At 48.0% G+C, this 16,051-nt stretch overlaps 1 protein-coding gene across 7 annotated transcripts; it reads left to right on the forward strand.

The window, feature by feature from the left end:
• Positions 1–266: 266 nt before the first annotated feature.
• Positions 267–15,992, forward strand: TSNAXIP1 (translin associated factor X interacting protein 1). Of its 7 annotated transcripts, none has more exons than XM_032323566.1 (16): positions 267–569; positions 3,388–3,487; positions 10,100–10,212; positions 10,361–10,487; positions 11,822–11,915; positions 12,528–12,724; positions 12,985–13,120; positions 13,555–13,724; positions 13,792–13,951; positions 14,028–14,158; positions 14,295–14,417; positions 14,548–14,700; positions 14,801–14,910; positions 15,119–15,245; positions 15,373–15,479; positions 15,688–15,992. In XM_032323566.1, exons 1-16 carry the CDS (start codon positions 523–525, stop codon positions 15,926–15,928), a joined length of 2,136 nt encoding a protein of 711 aa, XP_032179457.1. In that variant the 5' UTR covers positions 267–522; the 3' UTR covers positions 15,929–15,992. The 7 variants fall into 7 exon arrangements, with proteins under 7 accessions (XP_032179457.1, XP_032179458.1, XP_032179460.1 ...); XM_032323567.1 differs by having other exon boundaries at positions 10,364–10,487; XM_032323568.1 differs by lacking the exon at positions 267–569 and adding an exon at positions 628–1,202.
• Positions 15,993–16,051: the final 59 nt, after the last annotated feature.

The raw sequence follows: 16,051 nt of genomic DNA on the forward strand, positions 1-16,051 counted from the left end.
GAGGCCGCAGGGAAACCGAGTCCGAGTCCGACACCTCTCTTTGGACATTGCCAGCCCTCGCCACATTGAGGACTCCATATCCCACAATGCAGAGCTTTCCAGAGGCGGGACAACCCGGGCTCGTAGGGAACTTTGGGAAATGTAGTATATATCTGCTCAATCATAAACCTGTTCGGCGAGACTTCGGGACACCAAAAACTACAGTTCCCGCTGGCAAGGCGGATCCAGGCCCTCAGTTCGCCGCCCTCCCCCATAGCCTCTGTTTATCACCCCGCCTCAGTTCTGATAGCTAGAGTCAAATCCACTGTAGTGATTGACTGGGGGGACCCTACTCCCGGGTCTGAGGCCACCTTTGCTAATTGGCTTCCCTCCCAGCCTGCCAGCTCGGGGAGCGGGGGTGTGGCACAACCGTGACCCCGCCCCAGCCGCTGGGATGCTGGGGCCTGGTCGCCATAGCGACGGGCTGTACACTACCACAGCTTCCCCCGCGGCGGATGCGGGCTGCCCGGCTGCCTGAGGGTCATGGCCTTCCCGAAGCCGCGGTCCTCCAGCTTCGCGACCACATCGAGGTAGGCACTAGCCGAACTGAGGGTAGAGAGGAGGGTTTGAGAGCTTCCAGAAAGAGAAATGCCTCTGTCCATTTGTCCAAGGCTTCAGGCCCCACAGAATCTGTGGTGCAGAAACTGAATCCGGGCTAACTTAGCCCGCTGAGGACATTCCGCGCTAGCAAAAGGGCCGGTGCCCTTGATCATTAGTAAGAGCCAACATGTGTTAAGCATATATTATGTGCCAAGTGCTTTATATATGGCACATTTAACCTCACCTCTATGAGGTAGTAATATCTCCGTTTTACAAATGAGTAGAAGCCTGGAGAGATCATGTGTCTTACGTTTATAAGTGGTGGAGCTGGTGAACCCAGCCATGTAAGACTTCTGAACCTGAGCTCTTAGCCACAAGGATAAACTGCCTCTTCACCCATTGGTTTATGGCAAAGATGCTTGTCGAATCGCTGTCTATTCAGGGGTTGAGGCCTCTGGGCACTGCAAAATATAACAACAAGATCTATTAGCCAGGAAAGCCACAAAGTGTACATATTAAAACAGAAACTTGGGGCGCCTGAATGGCTCAGGTGGTTGAGCATCTGTCTTCGGCTGAGATCATGATCCTGCGATCCATGATCACGGTCCTGCGATCAGCCCCAGGTGGGCCTCCCTACTCGGTGGGGAGTTGGCTTCTCCTTCTCCCTCTACCTCTCCCTCCTGCTCATGGTCTCTCTATCTTTATCTCTATCTCTCTGTTTCAAATGAATAAATAAAATGTTTTTTTAATTAAAAAATTTTTTTTTTATTTGGCTAAATATCTTTCTAGCTTTGGGAACTCAGAGAAGTCTAAGTCCCAGGCCTCGGGTCACCTGAGTGGCTCAGTGGGTTAAGCGGCTGCCTTCAGCTCAGGTCATGATCTCAGAGTCCTGGGATCGAGCCCCGAATTGGACTCTCTGCTCAGCAGGGAGCCTGCTTTTCCCTTTCTCTCTGCCTGCCTCTCTGCCTGCTTGTGATCTTTGTCTGTCAAATAAATAAATAAAATCTTTAAAAAAAAAAAAAAGTCCTAGGCCTCTGCTTCTGTATCTCAGACATGGGGATGGATACAACCCACTTCACATTGTTGGGAAAACTTAGAATAAGTAAAGCTGTCATTGCAGCTCTTGCATATACTAAGTATTCAGCAAATGTTCAATGAATATATTTTCTCCCTTCTAATCAGTACCAATGTAAAAACCTGATCTTACCTAAACTTTAATCCTTCAAGGTTTGCTGCCCCAATAAAGAAAGCCTACAAAAATCAGGAGGGGCGCCTCGGTGGCTCAATCGGTTGAGTGTCTGACTCTTGATTTTGGCACAGATCATGATTTTTGGGGTTGTGGGATCCACCCCGCATCAGTTCTGTGCTGGGCATGTAGACTGCTTAAGATTCTCTCTCTGTCCTTCCTCTCCTCTCTCTCTTAAAAAAAAAAAAAAAAAGAAAAAGTAAATTATTTGCCAGAGCTAAAATGAATCTACAAGAACCATACAACAGGCTTGAGAAAGAGTATAATTACCCAGCCCAGGAATGATAGGAAAATACAGTCATGTTTGAGAGGGATATGAAACAGATTCAGGAGAATAAATGTTTATCTATTTTAAGAAGGAAGCATAATGGGGTTACCTGGCTGGCTTGGTTGGTGGAGTATGTGATTTTTTTATCTCCAGCTTGTGAGTTTGGGCCCCACATTAGCTGTAGGGATTACTTAAAAATAAAATCTTAAGAAAGAAGAAGAAGAATGTAATTGCTGAGGCTGAATTTGGTAGCAGTACATAATATCATTGATTCCTGTCCCTATCCTTCACCAGTATTTAGAAATGTATACTGGGCCAAGCTCTTTCCCTTAGAGGCACAGTATGGGTGTCCTCCTCCAGCTCCCCTTAGAGCAGGGCCAGGAAGATGAAGGATAGGCCAGACCTTAGTACTACAAATATGTCAGCAGATCCTCTTAAAAGGGACCTTCAGATTGTGTATTTCCCAGGGTGCCTGGGTGGCTCAGTCGGATGAACCTATGCCTTTGGCTCGGGTAATGATCCCAGAGTCCCAGGATCGAGTCCCAGGATCAAGCCCACATCCATAGGGGCTCCCTGCTCAGCAGGGAGTCTGCTTCTCCCTCTGCCTCTCCCCCTTGCTCATGCTTGCTCACATGTGCTCTCTCTCTCTCCCTCAAATAAAGAAAGTCTTTAAAAAGAAAGAAAGAAAGAAAGAAAGAAAGAAAGAAAGAAAGAAAGAAAGAAAGAAAAAAGGAAAGAAAGAATTTGTCTCTGCTTCCTTATGAGCAAACTAGGCTGAGAGAGGTTAAATGACTTGCCCCAGGGTTCCTGTTGGAACCCCAGATGTCAGCTCCATGCCCTTCAGCCAGTAAGTATGTGCAAGATAGGAACTGGCGCAACAAGCTCCTGGCCCTGTGCTTCTCATCCTATAGCACCTGCCTTTGGTATGACACCCCCAGAATGTGTCAGAGTCACAAACATGAAACTCATCCAAATACTGAATGAAAGTGTAAGCCCACAGAGTTTTGTGGGCTTATGGTGAGGCTTTCCTGTCACTGCAGGAATTGGGGAATTGGTAAGATTCTCAGCATGAGAAGGTTTCCGGGAATATAGGGAAATGTTTTGGGCCCAGGGTCAGGAACTTGTTGGCAGCATCTCTGGGAATCTGTAGGCAGTACTGGGAAGACCCAGAGCCTAGATCTGCAACAGAGAAAAGAGGCCATCTCTCTCGTAGATTTAGGAAGGGTGGAGGTACTATTCCCACTCAGGGCTCAGGGCTCTGTCACCTACCACTGTCTTCCCCTTTTCTGTGCAGAACACACATGCGGCCTTCAGGAGGGACCATAGATGACTCCTTCCTCACAGAAATCAAGAACACCCAGAATCGCAAGCTTTCTCAGAAACAGAAGACGCTGGTTAGTGCCAATGTCTTGTTGGAAACCCTGATGTCAATTCTCAGACCCTATCTGCCTCCCTCTCTGCAACCCAAAAGCACCATCCATCTGAAATATGTCTCCCAGAGTAGCTTCTCCCCAGTTAAGGGAGTGCAGCTCATGGAGGCCAGGCCCATCAGGCTCTGAGGTATGTGTGTGCACACTGGCTGCAGCTCACCTGAAAAGCCCGTCCAGACCTCTCCTAGCAGAGAGAGATGCAGCTGATGTCCATGGATATGCTTCCCCTGCAGCTCAGCATTCTGGAATGGATCTCATTTTTTCATTCAGCCTGACATGTGCCAGGCATTATGCTACGTGCTGGGATGGTGATGGTCACAGATCTGCCAAGGTCCTTCAGGGCTATGACTGTATCTTTTTTATATATGGCCCTGGTTCCTGAAAGGATACTTGAGTGGTAGGCATATGTTGAGAGCTCTATAATGCTGTGAGTAGATAAGTGAAGGCAGGAGTGAAGGGATGTTCCCACTTCGTTTTGCTGGCTCTGGGTTGGAAGCAAAGACTCTACTAGCCTCAGGAAATGTCCTTCCTCCATTCCTGTTCTTTTAAGTTTTTATATAAAAGTGAATGTTGTCTCTATCTTGGGGCACCTGGCTGGCTTAGTCAGTAGAGCATGTGACTCTTGATCTCTGGGTGGTTAGTTCAAGCCTTAGACTGGGCTAAGAGCTTACTTTTTTAAAAAAATGAATGCTGTCTCATTAAGTACATTTGGGTTTTTGTTGATATGATCATAGGATTGTAATTATTTAATTAGCAAACAGCCATTATTGGAATCAAATGAAGAAACACATTTTTTTAAAGATTTTATTTATTTATTTGATAGACAGAGATCACAAGTAGGCAGAGAGGCAGGCAGAGAGAGAGGAGGTAGCAGCCTTCCTGCTGAGCAGAGAGCCAGATGATGAGCTCAATCCCAGGACCCTGGGATCATGACCTGAGCCAAAGGCCGAGGCTTTAACCCAGGTGCCCCAAGAAACACATTTTTTAAAAAATTTTAAAGATTTTATTTATTTGACAGACAGAGATCACAAGTAAGCAAAGAGGCAGGCAGAAGCAGGCTCCCCACTGAGCAGAGAGTCAGATGATGGGCTCAATCCCAGGACCCTGGGATCATGACCTGAGCAGAAGTCAGAGGCTTTAACCCAGAGCCACCCAGGCGCCCCTATTTTTTTTACTTTTTTGAAAAAACAGTTTAGCAAACTTATAACTCCAGCTCACAATGGAGCTTTATGGGCTGTGTGGTGGTTTTCTTTGTGTGTGTCCTGTGTGGGTAATTTGGGGACATATGGGCCCCACACATTGTTAGACTGGAGACTCCCAATATGGGGATCCCGACTCCAGAGAGGGAAAGGGGTTCAGTGCGACTCTTCGCGGAGACCAAGCGCGGGACTACGGCTCCAGAACACCGGAGGACTTGGGGCACATGTTCCCCACTCCACTCAGCTGCCACCCACGCAGTGTAGCTGGGTCCCAGCCCTTTCGTGCAGCCGCAACACCGCCATTTTTAACCACCAGGGGGCATTGTTCCCCCCAGCCGACCTGCAACTCCATTCTCCCCGCCCCCCCGGCTCGTGGCCTCCCTTCCCATTTCCACCAGCAAGAAGAAGCAGAGATCATGGGGCGCCCGGGAACACCTCTTCACACCCACCTACTGGTGGAGGCCACCGGATAATGATAACCAAGGCCTGGAGGCCGCATTCGCCCAGGAGTCCATGTAGGGTGACCACGTTTTCTTTCCACAGAAAGGGCAGACCGAACACAAAGACTGGCCTTTGAAAGTCTGAAAAACGTATTAATTAGCTAGGGTCAGGTGCTTATCTGACAAATTCCCAGGTGTCTTTCAGAGTTACTTGGCACTTTTATAAAAATCACATCCAGGGGCGCGTGGGTGGCTCAGTGGGTTAAAGCCTCTGCCTTCATTCACCTCAGGTCATGATCCCAGGGTCCTGGTGATAGAGCCCCTGCATCTGGCTCTCTGCTCAGCGGGGAGCCTGCTTCCTCCTCTCTCTCTCTCTGCCTGCCTCTCTGCCTACTTGTGAACTCTGTCAGATAAATAAGTAAAATCTTTAAAAAAAAAAAAAATCACATCCAAAAAAAAAAAAGTCACATCAATTTTGACAAATTTCAAAAAACACTTTTTTTTCTGGTTTGATTTTTTTTTAATTTTTTAAAATTTTTAATTTTTTTTTAACATATAATGTATTATTTACCCCAGGGGTACAGCTCTGTGAATCATCAGGCTTACACATTTCACAGCACTCACCATAGCAAACTCAACCCACCCATGTCCATAATCCAGCTACCCTATCCCTATCCACCCACCCCCCAGCAACCCTCAGTTTGTTTCCTGAGATTAAGAGTCTCTTATGGTTCATCTCCCTCCTGAACCCATCTTGTTTCATTTTTTCCTTCCCTATACCCCACAACCCCCACCCTGCCTCTCAAATTCCTCATATCAGAGAGATAATTGTCTTTCTCTGATTGACTTATTTCACTCAGGATAATACCCTCTAGTTCCATCCACATGTTGCAAATGGCAAGATTTTGTTTCTTTTGATGGCTGCAGAGTATTCCATTGTGTATATATACCACAGCTTCTTTATCCATTCATCTGTTGATGGACATCTAGGTTCTTTCCTAGTCTGGCTACTGTGGACATTGCTGCTATAAATTTCTGGTTTGATTTTTAAGTTTGACTTTTCTCATTTTTCTAATTTGTCTATTTATACTTTTATTTATTTTTTATTTATTTTTTATACTTTTATTTATCTTTTAAAAGATTTTATTTATTTATTTGAGAGAAAGACAGGTAGTGATGGAGATAGCAAGAGATAGCAGATTCAGAGAAGAGAGGGAGAAGCAGGCCCCCGCTAAGCAGGGAGCCCGACATAGGACTTGATCCCAGGACCCTGGGATCATGACCTGAGCCCAAGGCACGTCCTTAACTGCCAGAGCCACCATCTTTGTTTTTTGTTTTCTGTTTTTAATTAGAGAATGCACAAATGGGGAGAGGAGCAGAGAGAGATGGACAAGCCGACTCTGCACTTAGTGCAGAGCCTGGGACAAGGCAAGGGGCTGGGGGCTGTAGGCTCAATCCCACCACCCTGAGATCATGACCTGAGCTGAAATCAAGAGTCAGGCACTTAACTGACTGAGCCATCCAGGTGACCCCATATCTCTTTACAAACAGAAAGAAAGCTTAAAGCTTTCTTTTCTAATAGCAGAAGTATTTTAAGCAATTAAAATAAATACCAGGGTCGGCACCCTGGGTACTCAGTTAGTTAAACATCTGCCTTGGGCTCAGGTCATGATCCTAGGATCCTGGGATGGAGCTCCCCCCTCCCCCGCCCCTCCTGCCCCTGCAGTCAGGCTCCCAGCTCAGTGGGGAGTCTGCTTCTCCCTCTCCCTGTGCCTGCTGCTCCTACTTGTGTTTTTTCTCTCTCTTTGTCAATAAATAAAATCTTTAAAAAATCTTTAATAAATAAATAAATACATTCATACCAGGGTACTTGGTGGGCTCAGTCGGTAGAACCACTTCATCTCAAGGTCATGGGTTCAACCCCCCACATTGGGGGTAGAGATTACCTAAATAAAGGGGTGCCTGGGAAGCTCAGTCTGTAACGCATCTTACTCTTGTCAGAGCTCAGGTCTTGATCTTAGCATTGTGTGGAACCTAGTTAAAATTAAATAAATAAATAACTTCAAATTTTTTAAAAATTAAAAAAATAAAATCAATACCTTGCGAGTGCTGCTCTTTCCATGTTCGAAACATTTTGAACGTGAAATTTTAACATTCTTTTTTATTTATTTATTTTTAGTAATCTCTACACCCAATGTGGGACTTGAACTTATGACCCTGATATCAAGAATCCCATGCTCCCCCAACTGACCAACCAGATACCCCAACATTATTTCTATACATTGTATTCTAAGAAGTTAATGGGTCAAGAAAAATAGGAATTTCTTACTAAATTTCCAAATACTTAAGAGATACAAAGAGGGCTCTTATATTGAATGCAACATTGAATTCTAATTCAATTTTCTTTTATTTTCTTTCTTTCTTTATTAAAGATTTTGTTTTTAAATAATCTCTACACCCCAGCATGGGACTTGAACTCACAATGCTAATATCGAGAGTCTCACGGGCTACCAATTGAACCAGCCAGGCACCCCCAATTTTCTTTTAAATTGGAAAGTAATTTTTGTGCATTGTAGAAAATTTGAAAAATGTTCAATTATAGAAAAATAACTACCTAATGGCCTATCATTAGAGGCTAATAATTGCTGATAACCTTTTAGGTTATTTCTTCTGTCTCTTCTGGACATCCATTTTTACCTAGTTGTGCTTATTCCCTAATTTCAGGCTTTACTTAACCCTTAGAAATACAGCATTAGCATATTTCTGTGTTAGGCCTTTATGTAATCATTTCATGACTGCTTCTATTTTTAGACACTTAGGAGTTTTCTAATTTCTAGACATTTAGGAATTTTCCAATTTTTTCACAGTCATAAGGCTTTGAGGACTGCCCCTCTGCATAAAGCTGCTGCTCCATCCCTGTCTCCATCCACACTGGCCACCCCAGGTCCCAGCCTCAGGCAGCCTGCTGTCCTTGGGCATTCATCCCTATTCCTAGCTCTTTAAACCACCTGCCCTTTCCCTGAGGTGTTGGTGCTACCCAGGATGCCTTTGCGCCCCACCTCTAACCCTGACACACACATCTTCTCCCAAATGACCTCAGCTCCTCTCATATAGTACTCTTATGTACTGAATGAACATCACAAACATCACCACCTCCTACAAGATGATTAGCTTCCCCTGGTCCCTTCCAATCAAGTCTTGTCCCCTCCTGGTAATCTGCATTGGCTTCAGTCACTACCCACTGACTTGCGATCATCAGTTCATTTGTCATCCCACCTCCGTCATACCCCTAGCTTCCTTCATGTCCCTAGAACCCAGCGGGTTGAGAAGTACTATGGCTCCAGGAATGCCTGACGAACAAATGGATGACTGAATGGATGAACTATAGAGGTGAGATTTGCTGGATCAGAGGCTCATTTTTCCCCCCTAAGTTTTGAGTATTTCACTAAAAGATTAAAAAACAAACAAACAAACAAACAAAACAGCCTATGGGGCACCTGAGTGGCACCCTCGGTTAAGCGTCTGCCTTCGGCTCAGATCATGATCCCAGGGTCCTGGGATTGAGCCCTGCATTGGGCTCCCTACTCAGCAGGGAGCCTACTTCTCCCTCTCCTCCCTACTTGTGTTCCCTCTCACTATCTTGTTGCTATCTCCGTTTCTCTCTCTCTCTCAAATAAATAAATAAAATCTTAAAAAAATAAAACAGCCTATGCTATTAACTGTTTCCACTCCCTACCCCTCCTCAAGGTTCAAAATCAGATCCCACTGCTTCAGGACACTCCCACCCACCTTCCCCCCTCAGGGGGTACAGCTTGTCTCCTCTTAGGGTCCACAGCTACCCCTGCTGCATCTCTGCAGTCCTATCTGAGTGTCAGTCCAGGCACAGGGCTGGGCCTGCCCTCCTCTGTCTTTCACTGGACTGTGCTGTGGGGCAAGGGCTGATACGGATTGGTACTCACATCTGTTTTCATGGTACAGATATCCAATACTCACTAACATACCTACAGAAGAGAAGGATAGCTCACCTTTACTGAGTTCCAAGGAGGTGTCTGAGTCTGCATAAACCAACTTCATGTTTTCTCACTGCATCCTCACGTTAATATAATGCAATGGGAACTAAAACCAACCCCATTTTACAAATGCAGAGACTGAGGTTCAGAGCCGTTAAGCCTATGGTCACACAGCCAATAAGGGATATATGGCTTTTTAACCTAAACTCTACCACTAGGGCCCATGGTCTTCATTATGAACTATATTTAGAGATGTTGGGGAGGGTACCTGGCTCACTCAGTTGGTGGGACATGTAACTCTTGATCTCAGGGCCATGAGTTCAAGCCCCATGTTGGGTGTGGAGCCTACTTAAAAAAGAGACAGAGAGATGTTGAGGGGAAAATCAAGAATAGAGGGAGGTGGGGTTCATGGGTGGCCCAATTAATTAAGCAGTTAAGTGTCTGACTTGTTAAGTGAGCCTTGGTTTTGGCTCAGGTCATGATCTCGGGATCATGGGATTGAGCACTTCGTCCAGCTCCATACTTGGCATGGAGCCTGCTTGAGATTTTCTCTCTCCCTTTCCTTCCCCCTCTGACTCTCCCATGCATGCACGTGCTCTCTCTCTCAAATAAGTAAATAAAATCTTAAAAAAAAAAGAGTAAGTTGTCCTGGGTGGCTCAGTTGGTTGAGTTTCCAACTCTTGGTTTAAGCGCAGGTCATGATCTTGGGGTGGTGGGATCGAGCCCCACATGGGCTCTGTGCATGGGTCTGCTAGAGATTCTCTCCCTGTGCCTTTCCCCCATGCTTGCACATGAATGCGTGGTCTCTCTATCTCTCTCTCAAATAAATCAATCTAGAAAAAAAAAAGGTAGAGGGAGGAGGATGGAGAGGAGCATTAGGAAAGGGAGAAGTGTTGTCATGGTAACCCCACCTGTCTCTTCCTGCAGTCCTGTCAGTTCTCCATTGGTGACCAACTGTCCCCATGGCCCACATACACCACTGATCAGACCATTCTGCATAATCGAAAGCCCTGTTCATATGATTATCGGAAACGAGCAGGGTAAGCTGGGGTCAGCCCCCTGGTGGATGGGTTGGTACAGACCCAACATTGGATCCAGAGGTAGCATGGGAGTGTGTGCTGCCCCCAGACTAATGATGCAAGAGCCCTGTGGGGTGCCCATCACATCTCATCCCACCATCCCCTGCAGTAGCTGGCAGAAGCAGCCCCTGGGCATTACTAAGCCGAGGTACCTGGAGCAGCTAGAGAACTACCTGCGCAAGGAGCTCCTCCTGCTGGACCTGAGCACAGATTCTACCCAGGAGCTGAGGCTGCAGGTTAGAGTCACGGAATAACTGTGGGGAGGGTGGGAGAACAGGTGGGAGGAAATCTTACTCACTAGGACTGAGCAATTCAGACTTCAGGAGAGACCAGTCTCGGGGCACCTGGGTGGCTCAGTCCTTAAGCGTCCGCCTTCGGCCTCAGTTCACGTTCCCAGGGTTCTGGGATTGAGCCCATTGGGCTCCCTGTTCAGCAGGAAGCCTGCTTCTCCCTCTCCCCCTCCCCCTGCTTGTGTTCCCTCTTTTGCTGTGTCTCCCTCTGTCAAAGAAATAAATAAAATCTTTAAAAGAAAAAAAAAAAAAAAAAAGGAGAGACCAGCCTCTCCCAGCTCTTTGGGTTCCCCATTCCTGGTAAGGGGAACGTGTTCTATGACAAAGTTAGTGAGCAGGCAAAGCTGCCAGTATAAAACCAAAATTCTCCTGAGGTTTGATTTTCCTCAGCTGAGTCAGGTAGTAGACTGGATGTTGTTTCCAGTCCCTTCAGCTCTGTGATCTTCAGTGACTAGCATGTGTTGTTGGACATCAATCAATGGAGCCTGAATTTTGGCAATTGGACAAGAAGGGGTCACACAGTGTTCACCAGCCTAGGGATGACAGACCCAAGCTTGAGGAGCTTAGCCCAGATACCTAGAAAAACCTAGATGCAGGTTAGATTCTAATACATACTAAGGAGGGAATCCCCAAATTCGTGCTCAAACAAGGATGATGACAGGGAATCCCTCACTTCTGACCTTAGTTACTGACAGAAGCATTTCCTGAGTGTCATCTGTGTGCCAGGCCCTGAATGGGGCCTTGAATGCAACCTCACAGTCTGAAGGTACTTCATTAAGGAAGCAGAACTTCAGAGAAGACATATAGCTATGAAGTGGTGGGGCTGGGTTACAAGCTCAGGGCTGATTTCCAGAACCTGTGCTAATTCCAGTACGTAATGCTGCCTCCAAAAACTTCCGTGTCCAAATGGAACAGGAAATCACACCTCTGTTTGGTCAGAATACAAGGCTGGGGCATTTGATCTCCTCCTGCCTCCATAGGTCTGTAAGATAGCAAAAGGCGAGAGGCCAACTAAGGCACAGGGCTTGGAGAAGGCTGACTGCCTGGAGAGCCAGAGTGAGGTGGCCCTCACCCAGGTTATTTGCCAGACTTCAGAGATAGTGAGAACAGTTGAGAGGGAAAGAGCTGCCCCTCAGCTTCCTGGCACTGAGAGCCCCAGGTGGTGCCCTGGGGGATTTGTTTGAATATGGGTGACCTTGCAGCTTCATGCTACAATACTTCTAAGCTTAAGAGAGTGACAGCTAAAGGCCAGGAGGTGACAGGTCCCCTTTTTTTGCCAGCCTTACAGAGAAATCTTTGAGTTCTTCATAGAGGACTTTAAAACATACAAGCCATTACTATCCTCCATCAAGAATGCGTATGAGGTGATGCTGGGTAAGACTGCAGCCTCTGTGCCCGGATCCAGTCTGGAGGGCATGGAGAAGATCCTACTCTGACTTTCTGGGGCTGTGCAGAAGTATTGGGGCAGCTACTAACTGGGTCTAGAGGTCACCAAGCGTTGCTCAGCTGTTTTTGCTTATACTGTCCTGTGTGATAAGAGCACCTGACTACCTCCTGTCCTTGGGAAACATGGCAAGGCAATATCTGTAGGAAAGAAATCAACTTTACTATTGAGAGTAAAGCCCAGGAGGGAGTGAGTACCTCTGGGAAGTGATGAGCCTCCCCAGCCAGACATGGGAGGTTCTGGGCATGGTACAGCTGCTGGACTAAAGGCTGTAGGAAGAAAGGGCATAGATGAAACCCCATTCCTCAGACACTCTGTCTTTGGTTTAAAAGCAAATGCAGAAAGAAAAAAAAACAAAAAAACAAAAAAACCCCGGGGGCGGGGGGAAGGCAAATGCAGGAAGGCATTAAACAGGGTCCATGCTTTGAACAACAAGACTCCTGGAGTTTGCAAGACATAGCCACCCACTGTGACCTTAGGATCAGTGTCTCCTGACTGTTTTCTATGGTCCCAAAGGGAGTCTCCCACCTGTCCCTGCCTAGCCTACCAGAGGGAGAAGATTCGGGCTCTGGAGCCCCTGAAGGCCAAGCTTGTCACTGTGAATGAGGACTGCAATGAGAGAATCCTGGCCATGAGGGCTGAGGAGAGATATGAAATCTCCATACTGAAGAGAGAGAAGATGAATTTGCTAAAACTCATTGACAAAAAGAACGAGGAGAAGATCTCATTGCAGAGCGAGGTGAATGGGAGTAGTGTGGTGACCAACTCCCTGAATTCCTGCTGCCCCCACCCCAGGGGTGATCTGAGGCCCTGGGCACTAAGGTGACTCCCTAACTCTCTACCCTGCTGCCTGGATTGATATACTGATTGGCCACCTTGTCTCCTTCTCCCTCCAACTTTCCTGTTTCCAGGCCCTGATGGGGCCACTCAGCACCCATCCCATGCCCTTTGATGGCTAGCTATGTATAGCCCCTGACCTCACAGCCACCTTCCCAACAGGTATCCAAACTGAGAAAGAATTTAGCTGAGGAGTACCTGCGCTACCTCAGCGAGCGAGACGCCCGCAAGATCCTCATTGCAGACCTGAATGAGCTGCGGTACCAGAGGGAGGACATGTCACTAGCCCAGTCCCCAGGTAAGCCTGAGGTGGTTTCTCTCCACTGAGGAGGTACTAGAGAGGAGTCTTGCCACTCATCCCTATTCATTCAACTCTCTTAATGTCTGTTCATCCATGCCCATTCACAAAGTGGGGATGTTCCTGCTGCTGCCCAGGTCTATGGATCTTTTTGAGCTGAAATGAGAATCATAGACTCATTGTTTAAGTAGGAAGCCATTGTGGCCTGCTGGGACAGCCTGGACTCCCTGAGAGCAGGACAGGCCTGGTACCCCATGTCCTGGGCTTCTCTATTTAAGCCTGAAGTTCTAAGCTGTTAGCACTCTGGGAAAGACCCAGGGCTTCCCAATCAGGGAGAAAAGGACGTGGGACCAGGCCCCGAGGGACACTCTAAACCTGCCCTGGGCTACAGGCTCTGGAGCCAGGGTAACACAAGATGGCGGCTACTCTGGCAGGCATCTGGGGGGAGGACCCCGTGAAGTTAACACTGGCTCTGAAGATGGCCCGGCAAGACCTGACCCGCACGCAGATGGAACTCAACACCATGAAGGCCAACTTTGGAGATGTGGTGCCCAGGAGGGACTTTGAAATGCAGGAGAAGACCAACAAGGATCTGCAGGAGCAGGTATAGGTACTGGTGGGCGGGTAGGGCAAGGTAGGGTCATGTGGGTAGGTAACAAGCTGTTCCACAGCTGGACAGCCTGAGAAGTGACTATGAAGAGGTCTGCAAGGAGCACGAGATACTGCTGCAGTTGCACATGACCACACTGAAAGAGCGGGACCAGTTTCATTCTGAGCTCCAGGAGATCCAGCGTACCTCTACGCCACGGCCTGACTGGAGCAAGTGCGAAGGTAATGATGGCCATTGTGCTCCCAGGGACTGCTCAAGCATGTGATTTGAACTCCAGCTCCCTCTTTCCACATGCAGATGTGGTGGCTGGGGGCCCAGATCGCTGGCAAAAGCTGGCTGAGGGCAAGAACAGTGACCAGCTGGTGGATGTACTCCTGGAGGAGATTGGCGAGGGGCTGCTCCGGGAGAAAGACTTCTTTCCTGGTCTGGTAGGGGTCCCTGGGGCTTAGGAGGTTTGAGGCCAGATTCAGAACAGCCAGGCCTTGCCGCTAAGACTTGAGGTTCTGGGTAAACCATCTGGGGCTCTCCCTGGGCCCAGAGATGAACTGACACTCTCCTTTCCAGGGCTATGGGGAAGCCATCCCTCCTTTCCTTCGATATGATGGCTTTGTGGAGAACAAGAAGCCAAGCAAGAAGGATGTGATAAACCTCCTCAAGGATGCCTGGAAACAACGTCTTGTTGAGGAGGTCAGATCTCATGGGCCATTTTGGCTTGGTATGGCCTTGAGAGTCTTCCAGGGGGTTCCACTGGGGTGTTAGAGAGAAGGGCCAACCCACCATGGGGTAGGCTTACCAAACAATCATCTCCCACCCACAGAAAGAGAAATTCCCAGATTTCTTCTTCAGTTTCCTGGAGCATCGCTTTGGACCTAGTGAAGCCATGGCTTGGGCTTACACCATTTTTGAAAATATCAAGCTCTTCCGCTCTAATGAGGTCATGAGTCAGTTCTATGCAGTCTTGATGGGAAAGGTGAGGTTGGGGCTGGCCCTCCCTTTGTCCCAGGCATAGGCCAGCTCTATTGCTACCACTCCAGGAAGCAGCAAATTAGTCAATGCTTCCTTCCCTGTAGAGGAGTGAGAGTGTATACATCAAGCAAAAGGAGACAGTGGCACAGCTGCTGAAGGAGATGACAAATGCCGACAGTCAGAATGAGGGGGTGATAACCATGGAGAACTTAAGGTGAGAGTCTGGTCCAGCTATCCAAACTCCTGTCCAACATTTCATCTGGCCAGGCTCCCAGATATGCAGGGGAAAGGGGAGCCTGGCAGGAAGGGCTCACAGCCTCAACACTTGTCCTTTTTGAGCACTGGTGGGGCTGGCAGAGGGGTACAGGAAGATGGGTGAGCAGGCCTCAGCCAGGTCTCTTGGCCCTTGTGTCTCCCAACAGCACAGTCCTCAAGAGCAACTTCCCTTTCAAGAAGGAAGAGAAAATTCAGGAGTTGATGGAGGCAGGAGGCTGGCATCCCAACAGCAGCAATGCAGACTTGCTGAACTACCGCTCGTTATTCATAGAGGTACCCACCTCTATATCTGTATATGTTGGGCAGGGGTTGTCCAGGATCTTGCCGAGCCCTGCCCTAGCCTCTGCTGGACCGGGACCCCAACCAATGTGTTCTCACCCTGCCTTGTGGCCCCTCCCAGGATGAAGAGGGCCAGAGTATGCCCTTTGTACAAAAGCTGTGGGAACAGTACGTGGATGAAAAGGATGAATACCTACAGGAACTAAAACAGGAACTGGGCCTAGAACTGTGAGTAACTCCTGAGCCCTTAGGCCCACTTAGCCATAGGCAAGTCCCTATGCCACAGGGTGGCATCTCAAGGCCTTGGGTCTCCCTCTGCACTGCTGAGCTTGCTGCTGGGCACTATATACAACTCAAGTTCAGCAGAGGACACCTTGGGGGTCTGGGGTGCAGAAAGGAGAGGTCAAGGCCTACCTCTCTTTCTTTGTGGGGGTAGCTATGATGAAGTAACCCTACCCAGGCTACGTGAAGCCCTGATGAACATTGATCCCGGGCTAGACAAGCAGACCCTAAATGGCTACTTGAGCCGGGCCTTCCAGCTCCCCATGACAGAACTGCCTGAGGAGGGTGAAGAGAAGGAAGAAGGCATTGTGGTACGGCTCAAGATTGCCCTGGAACGGCTTCAGATGACTGACATCAGGCGCATGGGGTCTCGAGAGCAGGAGCCTACAAGCTAGGGCCACTGTGGGCAGACTTAGTGCTGTTAACCTCTAACTTTTAGTATAAAATTATTTGTCTGAACCTGTTCTCCAGGTTATGTTGGGGAGTTGAGGGGAGGGAAGGCGGGGAATTGATCCTGA

This window comes from Mustela erminea, chromosome 19 (genome assembly GCF_009829155.1).
Source record: "Mustela erminea isolate mMusErm1 chromosome 19, mMusErm1.Pri, whole genome shotgun sequence".
In the NCBI taxonomy this organism is placed as follows: domain Eukaryota; kingdom Metazoa; phylum Chordata; class Mammalia; order Carnivora; family Mustelidae; genus Mustela; species Mustela erminea.